Raw genomic sequence first — 20,772 nt, 5'->3', positions numbered from 1 at the left:
AATAGCATGTAACACTGTGTTAATGCATTCATTGAAGATTAACACAGCGTAATAAACACCATGATGCTTAAAAATCACCATAGTGATCAACAGCAGTGACTGGTGTGCGTGTGTGCTATTTCACAGTAATTCATTTTATTGATACAGTTCTTTTAAAAGGCACTCAAACTCAGCCTTTACACAGTATACCAGTAAAATATGAATTACATCCATTCATTTCCACTCATTACACCTGTTTTTAAAACGTTTATCAGATAATGTGCAGCATTCACTTGACATTTGATCTCAAATTGTTGCATGTTTATCAGTATGATGATTCATTACAGTGTGGAAAATATTGCTACTTGTCATTCTAGTTTTGCTTTGAACACCAGTAAGAGCGTGCTATTTAAATTTACACCAATTTAAAATACACCACATTAGTTTGTCACAAGGTTTTTAGCATCATTTACACACTTATTGTCAACTCATTAAGCACTACTTTTGGTGATTTGCATGTTATAAGATGCCTTGATGTTTCAAAGTTTGTTGAGAAGTGAACATTTTTGGGACCTCTGGGTATATTTTAACATTTGTTTATAAGCATTTTAAATAACTATATTTCAACATGTAGTTTGGACGTGCTTCACAATGAAATACAGTAAGTTAAATGCTGTTATGATGTTGAAACAATGCTTAGATGTCTAAAAAAAGGAATTTAAATGTCATTTAAAGTGTCATTTCTTGACCTACAGACACTTACAGGGAAGTGATCAACACAATGTCTCAAATTTCACAGTTAATCATCAATCTTATCTGCACATGTAATCTAATGTATCTCAGAAAGATAATGATCCACCAGGTTTAAACCCAGTTTTGTTGTCATTAAACATTTCTGCATTCTTTGCCCCTCGTGCTCCACAGAAACATGACCAATGAAAGAAGTAAAAGACTGATAAATGCCCTTTAGGAACATGCAGGACTCTCTTGTCAGTATTGTCAGTTTGCAGTGTGTTTACAGGGTTTGCACACATATTTTATGATGTTTTCAACCCAGTGATCGCCAGCTGAGAGGTGTTACGTGAGTCTTTAGGCAGGCGAGGCGATTCAATTCTACCTGCAGTTTGACAATTTTGACAATTGTAATCATTAAATGCAGACTAATCATTTTACAAGGTGAATAGTTTGGTGGCAAATGACAGTGACTATGGATCAGCTTGGTTGTAATAGAAATATCTTAATGTGGATTTATGCTTTAATATCTTCTCCCTGCACCTTTCTTTCCCATCTAAACTTTAATATCTTGCATGTGACGTGTCAGGTTTGGTGGTACATTCAGGCCCATCCTCCTCTATCAGTGCAGAGTTATAATAAGCTCAGCAGCCACAGCAAGCCTGTTGTCCATCTCCAGCTGTCAATCAAGATAACGTGTGTTATCACACTGGTGGCGTCACTGAGGGTGAATGAGGGTTTTAGCAGCGAGAAGTGTGAAAGCACCGAGAATTAACCAGACAGTGGTGCCTTCAAAATAACAACACAAATAAAAAGCTGATTGTGTAATAAAAGACACAAGTAGAGGGCGTAAAAACAGAGCTTATATTTTATTTGTTTGTAGATACATCAGTCTGCCATTGGCCTGTTTTGGGTTTTTTTTATGTACATTGATCATCCATCCCTGATATAAGTGCAGTACTTTAGTAAATGCTACACTCCACCACTGTAATTAAATTAGGCTAATAGTTAATTATTATGGGATCGTAAAAATACTAATCAAAATATGTGATAATCAGTGGTTGAATAAGTGCATTTACTCAACTACTGCACTTAATTAGTTTCCATTTCCATTTTATGCTACTTTAAACTTGTAACTCCATTACATTGCTGGTTCTAAAATTCATAGTAGAAAGAGTCATAATTGGTCATCCTTAGGTGCCCTCCTCCCCACCACTGCATGGCACTGTGCAGCTTCCCTAGCACCTTAATTGTGGCCCTATATATAATGTGTATAAAGATGTGTGGCCACTCTTGATCCCTTGGCGTTGTCAACAACCTCTATAGTTCTCTCATACCTTCCTCCCACCAAACTGTCAACATATATTTTATAACGGTGGTTTAGGGGGAAAATGCTTTTTGGGCTACAGGGGGATTTGTCACTGCAACACTGCAAGGAACCACTGGGGGGAAATTATCTGCAAGGCTGAGCAGCTGCCCCTTATCCACCTCATATAATACATCCATGCTCCTACTTCATATCACATTTGTGGTAAATTGTATACTGGGCCATGATTGGCTGCAAATGAGCTGTGATGTCACAGATCATGCTCATAGCCCCGCCCTTTAAAATGAGGTTATCAATGAACTCAGAGAAACTTTCCACTTTTACCAAATACATATAAAAACAACCCTTAAAGCATCAAACTCTGCACAAACATCATTATGCACAGTGAAGCTCAAACATCAACATTTTTGAGTGTTGGGCGACTTTAAGAAATCTCTGTTTTAGCTTATATTATGACATTTAACTTTTTATTTGTATCATGCATTTCATGTATTCAAGTCAATTCTTAATTCATGTACAATTAATAAATAATAAAACAAGCAGTAAGCTAGAGGAAGTACACACACCAATAATAACACAGAAAAGAAAAAGAAACACACACACACACACACACATACACACACACACAAAGGAACACACCGACACACACATACGCAAATACACAAACACATACTCACACATACGTGCACACACATAAGTATGTATTACATAATGAAAGAAAAACACAATGAAGAAAAACACATTTTTGAGTGGAGGGCGACTTTAAGAAATCTCTGTTTTACCTTATATTATAACAGGCGTGGTTTTAATTTGAAAGCCAGAGCCGGAAATGCAGTTAGTGACGTGTGTGTGACTTGATTGCTGTGTGGGTGGAGAAAGAGAGAGAGACAGAGAGAGACCGAGACAGACAGATAGGTAGCCGTGCATCAATGACGGGAGCACCACACACTCTCTCACTGCTCGGCTTCTTCCATGTTTCCAGCTCCAGGCAGCGGGCAGCAGGCAGCGGGCTGTTTGTGATCCGAGCTGAGGATGCAGCAGCAGGTGTGGGCCTCCTGGTTCCCCCGCTGCCTCTTGCTCATCATCACTGCTCACACATCAGCGTCCACGGACAGAGACCTGCGGCCGTGTGATGAGGTGAGTATCCACCGCTTAGTATTGCTATTATTATCCTCTCTTTATAATATCCTGCATTTAAACATCCGCTTTAAAATATATGACTGTGTAGGATAGAAATCAACTTCCTTATTGTTCTCTTTTATTATTATATATCTTACAATTATGTGTCACCTATTTATAGACTAATGCGGGAATCCAGCCAAGAAAACAGATTCAATCCAAAAAGACTCTTAATGCAGAATTTTAAAAAAACACCAATAGACTGCAAGTCGTTTCTTAGAGTCTCAGTACTATCTGTGTCTAACCTACTGTAAGTGCGAGGACACACGGTCTCCTCACGCCGCTGATCGGCTTAAAATGCGGTTCATGTGTTGACATATAAACACGCTCCATAAGAAGATGAGGCTCCAGCGCTGAGCTCCGTCTGCTGGCCTCCATCCTGACGCTCTGCAGCGGCCACAAGGGCTAGGATTACCCGTTCAGGAGGAGAGGATGAGAGGGGGAACCAGGCTGTCCTATTCAAGGCTCTTATGTTAACCAGGCAGATCAATAGAAGCAGCTTCTTCACTCATAGGAGGCTGGCTTCTTGGATTTGGGAGTTCAAGTGGCTCTAGGGATTTTTATGGAGCTACAAGCCAAAGTGAGGGAGATGTAGGATGTATAAGACCAAGTTCAATTAGATTTTCTCATTTTACAACAATGTATGTGACATTTGGGGGTTTTAAAGGAATAGTTTGACAATTTGGGAAATGCACTTTTATGCTTTGATACAGAATTGAATGATAAACTATAAAGCCAGCAGCCAGTTATACTACAATAAGGCTGAAACTAATAATTATTTTCATTATCAATTAATCTGTTTATTATCCTGATGATTATCTTCTCAATTGACTGATTAGTTGTTTGGTCCATCTGAAAAATGGGGGGAAATGTCCATCAAAGCCCAAATTGACAAAGATATTCAGTTTATTATCACAGACAACCAAAGAAACCAGAAAATATTCACATTTAAGAAGCTGTAATCAGAGAATTTCGACATTTTCCTCTTTAAAAAAAAATCAAAATGATTAATGGATTATAAAAAATAGTCGCCAACTATTGAGGGGAAACACCTAGCCTCTGAGCGTCTCCATTGGTTGTTTTTCCGCCTCACTGTAATGACAAGAAGACTCCAGGAAGTTATTGCTCCCTGCCAAGAAATAGTCTGGCACATAAGTCATCTCTAACAATTGGAGTTTTTGTTCAGATTAAACGAGCAAGATTTAAAAGGTGTAAATTAGCGAGTTTTACTACGTTTTGAGACAGAATGCAAAGCAAATTTTCATGTATTTGACTGTTTATGTTTATTCCCCCCCAAATGACCCAACACACACATTGACTGTGTTTGTCGGAGTGTGTTCATGTGTTCACCAGAAATTTGGGTTCTTTCTATTATTTCCTCTGAGACTCTCTCCTTTTAACCTCTCTGTATGTTTATGAAACAGCCCCAGGGATACGCACACATTTTTCGCTCCATTTGGTTTGGTTTTATTCTGTCATAAACATACACTTGACACATTTTGCACATATTCACCAGCATAACAAACAGAAATACAGGTTAAAACTGTGAGTATAACAATACAAATGCATAAAGCTGAGTCATGAAACTGGAATAAAAAAAAAACAAATCATGATGACAAAGCCTGCTGTGCCCCTGCTACATTACTGACTGCAACAATAGATGCGTCCTTTCCTTTGACTTTATACGTAATCCTTTCCTTTTGAAATATGTTTTCTAGTTCAGTCTGAACACACAGTTAGAGGTGATGATAAACAGATTGTGTTACCTTTGAACAGAGCCAGGCTATCTGTTTCCCTTTGTTTCCAGTCTTTATGCTAAGCTAAGCTAACTGGCTCCAGTCTCATATTGAAGGAAGGCACTGTAGGCAAGAAAGAGAAGAAGTATATTTCTATTCCTCTAATAAATAATGATGTTTATTCATAGAAATTTTTTCCTCAAAAATCATAAAACTATAAGCAAGATACTTCAGGACAGTCCAGTCAGAGGAGCTCTACTTTATGAGAGAGACGCTCTATTAGTCACATCTGCCATTGAAGTGTAAATTCATCACAAAAAAATGTTAAATATGTGAAGAAAATTCTCTCTTTTATGAATGAATGAATGACGTTTCATCAAAGTCCAAAACTCCAAATAAGAGGAAAATCCAGATTTGTTCATCCAGCATGGACATGAAACAGGATTTCACTTTTGTCTGTTTGACCTGGCCTTTCATTTATATTACCAATCAATCATTGTCGTCAGTTTGTAAAAAAAAAAAAAAAAAAAAAAAATCAATAAAACATGCCTTAGGAGATGTCAACCCATATGGAACCAGTTCTATTATTCAAGCCTTCAGTAAATGATGGTGTAAATTCTGTTTCAGAGGCTGACAACGGGTCAATTCTGGGACTAAAAAGATTTTTTTTTTTGTTATTAAACTTTCAGTCTGTCCACAGCCTCACCTAAAATCTTTTTGCTATCATTAATCCCAAAACCACCCTGTCCTACAATCTCCCGACACACAGTATGGTTTGTCATGCTGCACAATTTTATCCCCTGTCCCCCCTCTGCTTCTTCTTCTTCTTCTCCTTCTTCTTCTTCTCCTTTTTGTTCATCTTCTCATCAGTCTCCATGACAACCAGCGTGAGTCACCCAGGAGACCGGCAGAACACATTAGCCCGTGTCCTTTTTATCAGCTTCACCTTTTCCCCCAACCTCCCCCCTTCCACCCCTCACTGTCAACACATTAGCACAGGCACCCAGCCCCTCCTGTTTGTCCACGTGTACGGACAGAGACGGCAGGTGAATCTCAGCTCAGGTTGCCATGCTACATGCTAATGAAGTGGCTTTTTTTCTGCTGCTGCCTCACCACAATTTGTATGTGTGTGTGTGTGTGTGTGTGTGTGTGTGTGTGTGTGTGTGTGTGTGTGTGTGTGTGTGTGTGTGTGTGTGTGTGTGTGTGTGTGTGCGTGTGTGTGTGTGTCTGTGTGTTTTGTCAGGGGGGGAAGAGGGTGCAGCATGAATGGCTATGTTTGTAGCTCCAGAGAGGTGATTAGTCATTTGAAAGAGCTCAAGCTTATCTGCACACACAAACACACACACACACACACACATATCTACACACAGCATCTGCAAAGGATCTCTCTCGGTCTCTGATTAATTCCTCGTCCACACATCTCGGGTCATTTCTCTGATTGTTCCAGTTTAATTAGCTTGCTACTTAGATGTCATAGCTCTGCTCAGCTGTAGCCAGCTGCCTGAGTGCTCTGCTGATTGTCTGCCCAGTTGAGGAGCAGCAGCAGGTTCTGGGGGAGGAGATGGAGTCCTGCCAGAGCATTAAAAGTCCAACGCAAAGTGCTATTTGCTTACAGGTTTTACTGCCTTGATTCTACAGTAATTGCGTACGGTGGAAAAGTGATTTAGAGGGCGAAATGCAATATATCCACAGGAAAGTACAAGACATTTAAAAGTCAATATACTGTAATATATCCTCGGTGTGCTCTTACATCATGTTTGCACTTGTGAGGTTGCCAAAGTCCTAAATGGTGCCTGGTGGTTAGAAATACATTATTAAGTAGCAGTGATAATTTAAAGAGGACGTCTCATGCACATTTCCGCGTCTATATTTTTATTCTGGGGCTTTATTGGAACAGCTTGGTGTGATTTACAGTTTAGAAAACACTATTTATATTATACTTGTCTTTTTTGGGCCCCTCAGTTCAGCCTCTTTTAGCTATTGTCTCTTTAAGGTCCCCCTCTTGATGAGTCCACTCTGCTCTGATTGGTTAGCTACCATAAGCAAACAATAGTAGCAGGATTTCACTTTTTGTCATTGTTTGCTCAAAATGCCAACTTCTTAAACACATCTGTGCCCATTAGAGCCCAAATCCAACTTTAAATATGCGAGTGGTCAACAAGACTACAGAATGGGCAGCCTTTTTTTAGAAGTCACTTTGCAAACAGAGCGTGACTTTAAAACATTTTTATTTATTTTTTTTTTTACATACGTTCACCTCAAGTTTTGGACCTTTGACCATGTTTAACATAGACATGTTGAACATAACCATCATAACAGTATAAAATACTCACAAAAAGCATGATATGTCCCTTTAATTGAAATAAATGGAAGAAATAGTTTGACATTTTGGGAAATAAGGTTATTTGCTGTCTTGTAAAGCGTTAGATAGGAGGTTTGATACCACTCTCATCTCTCAAGATCAAGATCTCTTTTGCAAGAGAGACCTGAGAGCAGGTTGCACATACTCACGGTCACAATAAGATGGTTCAATCACATCACAATCATACACACTCACAGACCCACAACTAAAGTCACAATCACAAACGATGATGAAGAATATCAGCTAGTAAAACTTTAAAGTCTCTGAGCGGAACTTAGAGTGTCTTTACAGAGCATTTTCCCTTTAAAATCAGTATAAATTATATCTTTGCACATTTAAACATGTGACAGATTTGTTGGAGGGCAGCACAACAAAAAAATCTTCTACACATTGTCTCATAATTACTCATTTCATTTATATAAGATTTATATACGGCTGTGAAGGCTGTTTTTAACCAAAACTTTTGTTTTATATAAATATGTAATGAACCAGCCAAAAAAGCAAATGATTGTGCAGAAGGTTATTAAAGTGAGGATTTCTCTCTCTAAAAAAAAGTGTTTTACAAGAACCTTTAAATGACATGGAGACAACATATAAAATATAATTTAAAACAGAAAACATTGCTTAAAAAACAAAGAAATGTTATATAACTCCTCACTTGCTTGCACTGAAGCACTGAACACTCTGTTGTTTACAATTTTTCATGACATGTCGTTCTGGTCTCCGAGGCGGCTGACTGCACTTATTGTGAGTCACTTTGGGATAAGAGCATCTGCTAAATGAATGTAAAGTAATGTTCTATCAGTCCAAAACGATGCACGTAATGTCACAACCGGCGGTCCGTGGAAAGTAGCGACCGTGCAGATGAACCCCCTGTTGTTGTGCTCTTAATGGACCATTAGGGTTCCAGCGGTTGGTTGCCGTGGTGATCAGGGTCAGCAGCCCCCCCCCCTCCACACCCTACCCTACCCCTCTCCTTCCTCAAATGTCTCTTGTTTATGAGCAGTTTTTTGTTTTCAGATAAAAATCATGGATGCTTGTATAAAGATAAGTGCTGGATGTGAATGTGGAAGAACTGGTTTATTACTGGGTTTACTGGCTGTGTGTATTTGTAGTAATGAGAGAGATGAAAAGTAAAAGTTATGGATTTTTTTAGATCTTTTTATGTATTTGTTTGTGTTTGTGTGTGTGTGTCCTGCAGACAGACTACTACTACCAGTACACAGAGTGTGACAGCACAGGGTCACGATGGAGGGTTGCCATCCCTCTAAATCCAGGCTCCTGCTCAGACCTCCCACCTCCCAGCAGAGGAACAGACTGCTGTGAGTACTGCCAGTGTCTGTCACCATTACCTTATAAACTCTGCATACTTAATTAGACTAGAGAAATACATTTAAAAATCCTACATAACATGTTTGTATTTCTTCACATTCGGCTGATGTTGATATTAACTCTACTTTTTATAGAATGTTAATTGAATCACTCAACCTTGCAGCCAAATTTGGGAAGATTTTTGTTGTCATTTCCCCCTCCTAAAAACTTATGTTCTAACATATGTAAATGCGGAGACTTTAAGATTGATTTTATTGTGAATTTAATGGTTGTAATGGGTTTTTCTTCATGATTTTTTTTTACATATTTTACAAAACTATAAATTTCCTCAAAACAAAAATGCAAAATTAAATTATTATAACTACATTTTTAAGAGCATGTAGAACATAATCTGCTTTTCTTTCATGTATTTTTAGTTATTGATTTTTTTTTCCTCTTAATGGCCTTGTTCTTGTCCATCCTTCCCAATTTGTAAAATTCAACGGGAAAGCTGTGCAGAACCAGCCAATAGGTTTAGAGTATGGGACGTCCAGGTCGTTCCTGTAGTGAAAAAGCAGCCAACATGACCGTGTTTTCCTCTCTGTCTCACAGCCTTCTCCTGCCCGTCTGGGAAGTTTTTAGAGATGTCTACACAGCAGTGCACACCATGCGCAGCTGGCTCCTATTCGCTGGGTAGCGGCCTTCGTTTTGACCAATGGGACGCCATCCCTGCAGGCTTCACTAGCCTGGCCAGCTTCCTGGATCCTGGGCCAACTGGAGAGGACATTCAGGCCTGTAACAGGTGACACACACACTCATAGACACTATTATTCGCACACACATATTAGACAGATAAAGATGGAGATGGGTGCTGTTCGTCTTTTTTGCTGAGTGTGTGTTTACTACGTTCTGCAGCTCATCATGGGCGCCGCAGGGTGTGTATCTGGAGTCAAACCGTGACGAGTGTACGGTGTCTCTGGTTTACGCCGTTCATCTGGAGAAACAGGGCTCCGTTTCCTTCACCTACCAATTTCCCGACAACAACATCTTCTTTGAGTTCTATGTAAGTGCTTCTAATTGCCTCCTACAAATATACACTAATATAATCATTTACCAGCCAATACCAGCTGTTATTGGCTTTTTCTGATCTCCCTCCTTGTTGTCAGTTAGTAAATATGGTTTTATTAAGTGTTATAAGAGGGAAATATCTGCTTTAATTAAGTATCAATGCCAAGTTATTTAATTTATAAAGACTTTAAAGGTTTAAAATGATTTTGTATAGGCACCTTTTGCACTCTAGAAAAAGAATACATTTAATTTCTCTCATACTTTAGTATTAAAAGTTAAATACACTGAATAATATATCACCTATCAGCAGCTGTTGGCCATGAAAATTCTCATCTTCAAAAATCTCTAAACTGGTTTTTAAACAGCTAATTAATTAGTCGAGGTTTATTTGTGGATAAATGAGAAGCAGCAGCTGTTATTTAGACTAAATAATAATTGCTGCCACATTAACATGTGTTCAGGTCCAGAATGAGCAGTGCCAGGAAATGGCCCAGACTGATGAACAGAAGTGGATTAAAGTCACCAATAATGGAGAATGGGACACACACACAGTGAGTTTGTCATCCTGCCTGTGTTCATAGCGATGATATTAGGATGTATGTGTGTCTCATTGTGTATGTGTGTGTGTGTTTGTCTTTATTTTAGGTGAGTCTGAAATCTGGGACAAACATCTTGTACTGGAGAACTACCGGCATCGTGGTGGGAGGGAAGATGGTCAAACCTGTGCTGCTCAAGAACATTCAAATAGAGGGTAACGCATATTTAGACACAAAAAACAGCTTTATTGTTTAGTTTTTTAGTTTGTGATTAATCCCTTCTCAGATTTAGACCGTTGAATTGCATATTTAACAGTTTAAAAGGCTAAAAGTGACATGTTTTGTGTGCCCAGGTGTAGCCTACACATCGGAGTGCTTTCTGTGCCGGCCCGGCTGGTTCAGCTCGGCTCCCGGTTCCTCGTCCTGCGAGCCATGTCCCAGCAACACCTTCTCCACAAAGGGGGCGTCTTCATGCACCGCCTGCCCTGAAAACCACTACTCACGTAAGCACACACACACGTAATAACAGCATGGCGACTGTGTATCATAAAAGCTCAGACCTGTCTGGATAATTGCACTGTTACAAGCTGTGGTTGTGTTGTCGGTATAATTGGTTTTATCCAGCGGGAACGGTGAAGAATAATAGGTGTAAACAACAGTGACCCGGTCAAGTAACTGTAAATAAAAGATGAGAGGAGATTTTTTATAGTAAACACAACTGGAAATGAAAATATCAAATACAAAACATGTAGCCTTCAAAGTATTTATATCAACTCAAGCATGATAGAAAAAGAATAACATTTGCACATTTAGCCCAGAGTCACAATTTTAATTCACAAATAAAATGTTTTGGTCCAAGTCTAACTTCATCAAGTCAAAATGTTTTAGTTTGATTGGAATGTTTTCTATTTGAGTTATAATTGTGGCTTTGGAGAAAGAGTGAAGTAGGGTTTAACAATTTAAAAATATATATATAATTTCGATTATTTTGACAGATATTGCAATTGGGACATGGTTTGTATGATTACAGGACATGATAATGTTTCATCATCATTCTCATTTTCATTGAAATACATATTAAAATGGTTATGGTATGATTTTTGTGAGGATCTGTACCAAAAAAAGATGTTTTGTTAAGTTTGTAGAATATAATGTGTAGACCAGCATGATAATATTAAATTTAAAGTATTATTATTTTGACACATATGTCGCCTTTAACAAATATTTCACCTCCTGAGATTTGAAAATCACAGTACAACATATTGCGATCTTGAGAACATTTTCAATTAATTGTTAAGCTGTTAAGCCCTAGTTTGTGAGCATTACTCTTTTTCCAGTTGTGCTGTTTTATTTACAGCTCTGCACCTATGTGATGTGTATAATGTGTATAATTAACACATATATAATACCATATATCTGTGTTGAGCTGGTCGACCTGCTCCTATATTACTCTGCTTTTTACCACAGTTTAAACATTGTCATGCTTTGAAAATCAAAAGATTAAAACTAATTACAATATGAAAGGTTTGTAGGGTTAAATACTGTTAAATGATGTTTAACCTCTTGTCTCCTTCTGCTCTATGTCTGACTCCTCTCCTCTCTCAGATGAGGGATGGGCTGAGTGTAAGGTGAGGCCGCCTTGCTCAGAGAGAGATTATTTCCAGATCCACACAGCCTGCGACAGCGAAGGGAAGGTCAGCAGCATCCACACGTTTCGCATTTCACACTTCACAGACACAAACGTCCTCACCTTTTTTTCATCTAGACAAGGACAGACATACATAATTACATACACACCCTTTCTCATGCAGTGTATAATAAAGATAAGCTTGCAAATACGAATGAGCAGTTTTATGGTGGTATTTGTGAAAGATTTGTTGAATTTCTTTTACAATATGACTCGAAACAACAACAAGACAATTTGAGCATATGCAGTGACTGATACAATAACACTTAACCAAAGACCATCTTATAATTTATCCTGTTTAAATTCACCCTTCCATAAATTTGTCCCAGATCGCTGCTTATTCATAAGGATAATACTACATTACATTTAAATTGATGATAAACTGATGGAGTGAAAACTTCTCGTCAGCTCTATGTATACGTTGCATCGGACACCAGATCAGGTACACAGTGTGATGAGAGACGAAGTGATGAGTAGCTCAGTAAAAGCTTTGCATGTCATCTGATCCAAAGTCAACTTTCTTGGCGCTCGTTCACAACCTTGGCCTGTTTTGATTCAAATTTCCGAAAAGCGCTGAGTAAGAGTGATGATTTAAAAAGGACAGAAAAGAAACAACTCCTCCTTTAATTGTTGTTCTGTGTCATTTGTTTTTATATTTTTGAAGCTTTAAGTAAAATACTAGCAGTACACCTCCTCTCCTGTTGTTAACCTCTGCGTCTGTGTTTGTTACAGACGCAGGTTTTGTATCGGTGGGTGGAACCAAAGATCTGTGTGGAGAACGTAACGGGGGCCATGGAGCTGCCTGCGACCGGGCAGAGAGAACCCTGCCCTCCCTGCAACCCCGGCTACTACAACAGCAAAGACTCCACCTGTTTGCCCTGCCCACCGGGAACCCACTCTGACGGCACAAACGGTAAATCTGCTCACACCTGTCCACAGCTGACATGTATTAAACTGGTGCTGGATTGATAGAATGACTGTTGGTTCCCTTTAAATCTTTATTTATTGATGGAAAGTCAACTAAAGTGCATCCCTTAATTATCATAAATATTTACTTTTTACTTTTTAACTGAATTTGATATAAAGAGAGATACAGAAAAGTATGAATAGGTGAATTACATAGGTGTGTGTGTGTGTGTGTGTGTGTGTGTGTGTGTGTGTGTGTGTGTGTGTGTGTGTGTGTGTGTGTGTGTGTGTGTGTGTGTGTGTGTGTACCAGCGTGCGCCCAGTGTCCTGCAGGTACAGAGCCAGTGTTGGGTTATGAGTATAAATGGTGGAACGTGCTGCCTTCCAACATGAAGACTTCCTGCTTCAACGTGGGAAACTCCAACTGTGACGACATGAACGGTGAGCAGAACAACATCTGTGTTACTAAGAAACATCCAGACTTAACTAACTGTAACTCACTAAATAAATAATTAAATAACATTAACTAAATAACACCACTACTACTATCTAAATCTGTAATTAACTGAGTAACTAACCATCGTATGCCCACTCACTAATCTAATGAGTAATTAACTATTAACCACTACCAATGACCAGCCTACTAAGTACTACTAGAAAACATTCACACCACAATTCAACCAACACAAATCTGAATTAAATTTGTGTTTATACCTATTAGCTTACACCTACTAACTAAATAAGTAATCTATGCCTACTAACTAGCTCACTAAGTAACTACTATATACATACCTACTGACTAATTGAGTCACAAACTCATTTTTTAACTGAATAACTAACCACTATACAAACACTAACTAACACACTGTGTAATACTATCATACAATGCACATGAAAGTCATATGATTAATAATAATGTGCATCATACCTGTTGTTCATCAGGATGGGAAGTAGCAGGCGACCACATTCGCAGTGGAGCCGGCAGCTCAGATAACGACTATCTCATCCTCAGTCTGCATGTACCCGGCTTCAAGTAAGTAGTGATTTCAGCACAAATGTTATAATCTCTTAGCTGATTTAGTAAAACAGTTCATGTGTGTGTGTTTCTGTGTGTGTGAACTAAACCTCTGCCTTGGTTGTGTTTTTTTGCTGCAGGGTCCCCGCCTCACTTTCAGGGATGACTGGTACTGAGTTTGGCCGGATAACCTTTGTGTTTGAGACCATCTGCTCTTCAGACTGTGAGCTCTACTTCATGATGGTGTGTGCTCCATTAAATATATATATGTGTGAGTGTTTCTGTGTCAGTATTTTAAGCAGAAGGTAGTAATTAGGTGACTAATTCCACCACTAAGCCAGAATAGTGACAATATCTCACTGTGCTCCAGTCTATAAATAAACTGTACTATACACGTGGTTGTTCATTAATCCACCACACACATTTCCTCCTTTTTAATTGTGTCAATGTGGCGCCCCCTGCAGGATGTGAACAGGAAGAGCACTACAGTGGTGGAGTCGTGGGAAGGCAATAAGGGGAAACAGTCGTACTCACACAGCATGACCAGGAACGCCTCTGTCACATATACGTGGGCCTTTCAGAGGACTAACCATGCTCTGGACGTGAGTGAACACACACACCAAAAACACCGTATTCCTTTTAATGTGATCTCAACAACTATCAGATGGATTTCCATTAAATTTCATACAGATATTCATGTTCCCCAGAGGATAAGTGCTTGTGATTTTGGTGATCATCTGACTTTTCCTCTTGGTTCAACCATGAGGATGACATTTGTGGTTTGAAATTAAAATGTCCTGATATTTACTGGATAAATTGACATGACATTTGTTTCAGACGTTCCCGCTCAGGAATTGTAATATCTTTAGTTAACCCCTGAATTAATAATCCCATATAATTCCCATTATTACTTTATTTTCTGCAAATCTAATTTTAGTTTTTAGCTACTCAAAAAAACATACATATTTTCATATTACTGACTGGTTTTATACTTAATTTTTGCGTCAATTTCACCTAAAAATGGACAATTCCAGTACTAAAAGATTTGAATTGTATGTTTGCATGTATGACAGTAAAAATAAAAAGTTATGCGAAAAATGTGGAAAAATATGCACTTAAATGAAATATCAAGGAAATATAAGTGTATATCTTTAACATATGTTTCTGTCTCTTTCCTGCACGTGTTTGTAGATGCGTCGTTATGTCGGTGACATGGTGAAGCTTTACTCCATCAGTGTTACCAACGTCCTGGATGGGGTGGCGTCTGCGTGCCGGGCCTGCGCTCTGATACCCCAGAACTCCCAGCGGGCCGGATCCGCCTGCATTCCCTGCCCCGCTGGTTTTTATATAGACAGAGACACCAACCGTTGCCTGGAGTGCCCGCCAAACACTCACCTGGCAGGACGTCACACCTACGGAGAGGATGCCTGCGTGGCATGTGGGCCGGGAAGCATCAGCAACAAGGTGGAGACTGTTCTTCAGATTCTTTTCTCCAGTTCGCTCTCACTTTGATTTAAGCTGTAGTTTCTCAGCCACAAAAGAGCCACAGTACTGCTAAGACTGATATTATTATATGTTTGATTTATGTCTACATAATGATGAAAAATACAATATTCTCGACATATATTAATACAAAATATGAGAATATGAGAGCCAGCTCAGCCACTTATTTTACTTTACTTTATTTTAATATTTTAAAGTACATAAAAGATGCTCTCGGATCCCTAAACCTTGTTAGATGTTCAGAAATTACAGTGAATAAAATCAATTACTGGCTCGTCCTCATTTATAAAACAAATGGTAACAGACCGTAACAGTTAAGAACAAGCTGTCCCTTATGAAATATTGTATATCAGTGATTTTTGTATTCATTATTTTAAAAGCATTTTATTATCCTTCTGAACTAAGGCAGAGTCTGAACTACTGTCAAAAGCACATTTAATAATATAATATTTGATTCTATTGTATTTTCTTCTCTTTTAGGAACATTCACGCTGCTACAGCGACTGCTCCTTCTCCTACACCGACAACAACCGCACGCTGACCTTTGACCTCAGCGCTCTGAGCGATGTGGCCTCGATGACTATCGGCCCAAGTTTCACCTCTAAAGGCACAAAGTACCTTCATGTGTTCAATATCAGCCTGTGTGGTCACGAGGTAACTCACACACACACACTTTCTTTAATATTCCTACATTAACTATTAACTACAGCTACTGTTTACATGCAGCTTTGGAGATCTGTCAGTATGCTTGTTATCTCACAACCTTGATTTTAATAAATGGCTATTTCTTTCATCTTTGACCTAGTTTTTACTCACTAGTTTACGTTTTGATGTGTATAGAGCTGATTGTGTAGGAACTGAGAATTAATCTGCTCAAGGTTAGCTGGCCTGTATCAAAGCATCACTTTGATGCCTGAATCAGAAAAGAGATTTAATGTTAGATTTAATGATTATGAAGCTGCATGGAAACATCAAGTGTAACCATAGCAACTGACAGATTATTTGCATGTGCATGTCTGCAACAGGGGAAGAGAGCTGCCATCTGCACAGATAACGTCACCGATGTTTCCAGCAAAGACGACCAGACCGACTCGGCTCAGTTCGTCAACTCAGTGGACGGATTCATCTGTCAATCAACCATCATCCCTGCAGATGGGCGGGGCTTCAGGATGGCCATTTCCTCCCAGTCCATCAGTCTCGCAGACACTTTCATCGGTAAGATATTGTTGCTGTTTGACCATCAGATGCTAATAATGGCTTTGACGTGTCTGTCTTTGTTTTTATTTTCCAGGAGTGACAGCAGACACCGTCCTCGATGGTGTGAAAGCTAAACCAGAACTTTTCCCAGAGAACTCAAAGAATGTTCCAGACATCAGCTTCTTCTACAGGTACAGCATGAAAAACAGAGACAGGCAGTGCATGTGTGTTTTAGTTTTTTAGTCCTAACTGTGTTATTATTTTCTTTCAGGTCAAACCAGGCAACAGCTTCCTGTGATCAGGGTCGGAGTTCAGTTATCAGTGTTCGCTGTAACCCAGAGAAGTCTGAACGTGGAGAGCTGGCTGTGCCCAGGTGGGTGATAATGTAGTGTGTGTGTGTGTGTGTGTGTGTGTGTGTGTGTGTGTGTGTGTGTGTGTGTGTGTGTGTGTGTGTGTGTGTGTGTGTGTGTGTGTGTGTGTCATTAAGTGTATAAAAGTGTAAGACTTTTAAATTCTATCAGAAAAGTCCAGTTTCTTAATCTTTTTGTTCATTTGTGATTATGAGTGTGAACGAAACACAATCAGCAATACAATATTAATAGAAGTATAAATGTATTTTTACTATTTTCAGCACATATGCTGAAAATATAAGTAGTTAAAAAAAAAGGGTTTGATTTGCATATACCATATGAAAGCATGTTAATATGGAAATAGTTGCATAACGAATAACTACAGTAAGCTGTTGAGTTATGTGACATATCAATATTTTAAAAAATCTGTGATCATACCTGTGTGTTTGTGTAGCTCCTGCCCTGCAGGAACATGTGATGGGTGTTCGTTCCACTTCCTGTGGGAGAGTGCTAGTGCATGTCCGCGCTGCACTGAGGATGACTACCACCAAATAGAGGGAGCGTGCAAGGGAGGTGTCCAGGTAACACACACATGCCTCATGCATCATCTGCTTTAGATTAAAGGTGCAGTGTGTAGAATTTAGTGTCATCTACAGGAACAGACTTGTGAAAGAAAATGAAAATGGAATATAATATTCATAAGTATGTTTTAATTAGTGTTTAATCAACTGAAAATAAGAATTGTGTTTTCCTTAATTCACAAGTTAATTGAGAAAACATCTTGTCTTTCTTTGACTTAAACTTACAAATAATTTAATCAGTATAGACATTTAAATAAGACATCTGTGAGCTTAACTTGATTTCTGCATCTACTCTCTGCTTGAATGGGAAAAAAATGCGGAAATGTTCCATTTATCTCATCCGTATCTCTCCAGCAAACTCTGTATGTTTGGAACGAGCCAAAGTTGTGCACCAAAGGTGTATTGTTGCCTGCTCGAAGCTCCTCCCCGTGTGAGGCCATCGCTCTGTGGCTGAAGGTCGGGGTTGGTGGCGGAGCCTTCGTGGCCGTGTTGCTCATCTCCCTCACCTGCTATTTCTGGAAGAAAAACAAGAGGTAATAAGCACCAAACAATAAGGACACACTAATACCGGTAAAATCTTATCCCAACTCAACATAGTCATTAAGATCAACTTAAATTGTTACTTAAAGGAAGAGATGTTTCTAGATTTTAAACATTGTCAGGCATGTTTTACACTGTTTTTGCTTGTTACTAGTGTTCGTGCTAATGAAAATAAGTATGATTGATTTTGAGGCCTGAAGGCTATAAAAGCATGAGTCCTATTCCTATTTATAAAATCCTTGGTTTTAATACAAAGTTTTAGTGTCACTTGGTTTTAGGCTTTTTGGCTGCTGACAAATTAAAGACTGCTTGTAGCACTTTATGGCCATTTTAAAAACTTTAGTTATAGTTTGAGCAATCAAAAAGTTGTTTTTACTTCTTAGATTGTTTCATTTGAAGGTGTTGTAGAAGCCAGAGGAACTGAAACTTTCCAGGATTTCACAAAAAGCCCAAATTAGAGCAAAGTCTAAAAATAATAAACATAATTTTGTGTAATCTTGTGACCCCTTCAGACATATCTTAGGCCAATTGTGGTGTCCTCAAACCCAAGTTAGGAACCACAGGTCTAATTGTGACTGCAGAAAAAAGTTAGGACAATTACTTTAATGCTTATATTAAGCTTATTGGATACTTAAACAAAACATCAGTCCAAAAATATATTTATTTGTATCCTTCACAACACCAACGCTAAAAGCCATCTGTGCCAGACAATAATTTGCTGTCTCATGATGACTGTGTCCCTGTGGTCTGCGGCCAGGCTGGAATACAAGTACTCTCGTCTGGTGATGACTGCCAACAAGGAGTGTGAGCTGCCAGCTGCTGACAGCTGTGCCCTGGCTGAAGGAGAGGAACAGGACGATGACGTGGTCTACACCCAGAAACCCTCCCTGCTGGGAAAGCTCAGAGCTATCGCCAACAAGGTGTGCTTTTTAATTTTTTTTATTTAGGAAGGTTGACTGAGCTGGGCATAAACTGCATGTTCTCCTCAATAACCTTATTTCACTTTATGTGTTCACTATCTCTCAGATTCACTTTTTACATCCAGATTTAAGTTAGAATTTGACTTGTCGAGCCCATACCCTATACAGCTTAACAAGTCATTTAGCCACCTAGCTTTTTTGGTACAATGTTATTAAGAAAGGATCACTTGATTGTAAATAAATATTTGAAAAAACTGGAATCACATGAAACAAGTTCACTCAGGTCACGTCAAGGTTTTTTATATTACAACCTACTCTGTGGCTCTAATTGTGTGTCTAATCTGTTCAAGCTTGACTCACACTGGCCTTGTCCTGAAAAACCTCCCGGCAGAGCTTTAAAAGCACAACATAAGATGAGCGTGGATATACAGTCTCCGAGCATTTTGGCCAACCCATTAACAAACATGAGGGGGGCAATATATAAGGCACTCCTGTACACCACAACCATCCACTGTGACCTCAATAATGAAAATAAAGTAGTATTATCACCTTTCTGACCATTAACAAATACTGAAAAGTACAGTTTATGTCATATCTGTTGTATTGGATTGCAATAGATTGCACAGGTATTCCTAATAAAGTGCTCGGTGGGTGTAAAATTAAAAGAAATATTCAAAACTACACTGATGCTAAGCAGCAACAATGTAGAGCTCAGTGTCATTAAATGCAATTGATGGAGCCACAACGGTTTATATGAACCACATAGTGACAGAGAAAAGTCACACACATTAACAAAATGTAGATTTTAATTTAACTTTTAATGAAATATGAATAAGGTCTCAATTGTGTAGTAAATTACATGTAAATGTGCTAATTAATAACATATAGTACTTGCAATATGTCACTTTTACGACACTGTTGTGAGATTTGACTGACCTCAAATAACCAAATTTGGAGTTTCAAATTCATCATAAATAAGCCAATTTGTTTTTTTCTTCAAATGTTTTCCTAATTATCATTTTACGGTATGAAAATAATCCTAAAACATGCTTTTACTACATTTAGGCAAGACCAAAAACACTATTACAACACTGAAAAGATGACCACTAGCGAGTCTTTTGGGTTACATTATATTAAATGTAAAAAGTGTTCATTTTTGCTATATGTGATTTGGTTTTGTTGGTCATCATTCGCCCATCATTGCGTGTCGGATGCACTAAAATCAGACCATGAACCACAGGTCTTAATCATAATTGGAGGGGACAATTTATTGATATGCAGCCTGACCTTTCAATGGAAGAAACTGCCCAAATGGTACAAAAAAAGTCCAAATTATCATGAAAACTACCTCCATATTTACCTGCTCAAATCTTCGTTAACACTGTCAAATGTGTACATGTTGTTGTACAGTAATAAATATTCCAAATAACATGTTTAATATCTGTGTCTTTCAGCACGAAGGCGGAGACAGAAGCGAATCAGTGCAGCTGAACTCCTCCCATTCTGATCGATGGGTGCTGGGATAAACAAATACCAACAGAGAGAAAGAGTTCAATAACGGAGGAACAGTCAGTCAGTGATAGTACTGTCACTGTCCACCTCCTTATGTGTCCTTTGACCCCACCCTCACCCCTCTCCCTCTTTGTTGTGGGAGTGGGGGCACCAACACAGATCCCAGTTTTCACTGGAGAATGGTTGCCTCTAGGATGCTGGCAGAAACTGGACAACTGCTTTTACTCCTTCGACCCTAGAAAAACACAGGAAACACACTCCTGCTTTAAATGCCATGGATGCTGTAAGGCAGGCAACTGAAAGAGAAACATGCTTTTAATGTTTTTTGTAT

The 20,772-nt window shown here is 38.8% G+C and overlaps 1 protein-coding gene across 3 annotated transcripts; it reads left to right on the top strand.

The window, feature by feature from the left end:
* Positions 1 to 3,070: 3,070 nt before the first annotated feature.
* elapor2b (endosome-lysosome associated apoptosis and autophagy regulator family member 2b) lies at positions 3,071 to 20,680 on the top strand. 3 transcript variants are annotated; one of them, XM_062443682.1, is made up of 22 exons: positions 3,071 to 3,175; positions 8,517 to 8,637; positions 9,239 to 9,428; positions 9,542 to 9,689; positions 10,156 to 10,245; positions 10,340 to 10,445; positions 10,584 to 10,733; positions 11,836 to 11,924; positions 12,650 to 12,830; positions 13,136 to 13,264; positions 13,766 to 13,856; positions 13,979 to 14,081; positions 14,303 to 14,440; positions 15,030 to 15,302; positions 15,822 to 15,995; positions 16,367 to 16,556; positions 16,633 to 16,729; positions 16,810 to 16,911; positions 17,343 to 17,469; positions 17,824 to 18,002; positions 18,767 to 18,929; positions 20,384 to 20,680. In XM_062443682.1, the coding sequence occupies exons 1-22, from the start codon at positions 3,071 to 3,073 to the stop codon at positions 20,453 to 20,455; spliced, it is 3,018 nt and encodes a 1,005-aa protein (XP_062299666.1). In that variant the 3' UTR covers positions 20,456 to 20,680. The 3 variants fall into 3 exon arrangements, with proteins under 3 accessions (XP_062299666.1, XP_062299669.1, XP_062299668.1); XM_062443685.1 differs by lacking the exons at positions 3,071 to 3,175; positions 8,517 to 8,637 and having other exon boundaries at positions 9,256 to 9,428; positions 18,767 to 18,931; positions 20,401 to 20,680; XM_062443684.1 differs by lacking the exons at positions 3,071 to 3,175; positions 8,517 to 8,637 and having other exon boundaries at positions 9,256 to 9,428; positions 18,767 to 18,933; positions 20,391 to 20,680.
* The last annotated feature ends 92 nt before the right edge of the window (positions 20,681 to 20,772 follow it).

Source organism: Scomber scombrus, chromosome 22 (genome assembly GCF_963691925.1).
Source record: "Scomber scombrus chromosome 22, fScoSco1.1, whole genome shotgun sequence".
NCBI classification, from domain to species: Eukaryota; Metazoa; Chordata; class Actinopteri; order Scombriformes; family Scombridae; genus Scomber; species Scomber scombrus.
This window is presented reverse-complemented; position numbering and strand designations above follow the sequence as displayed.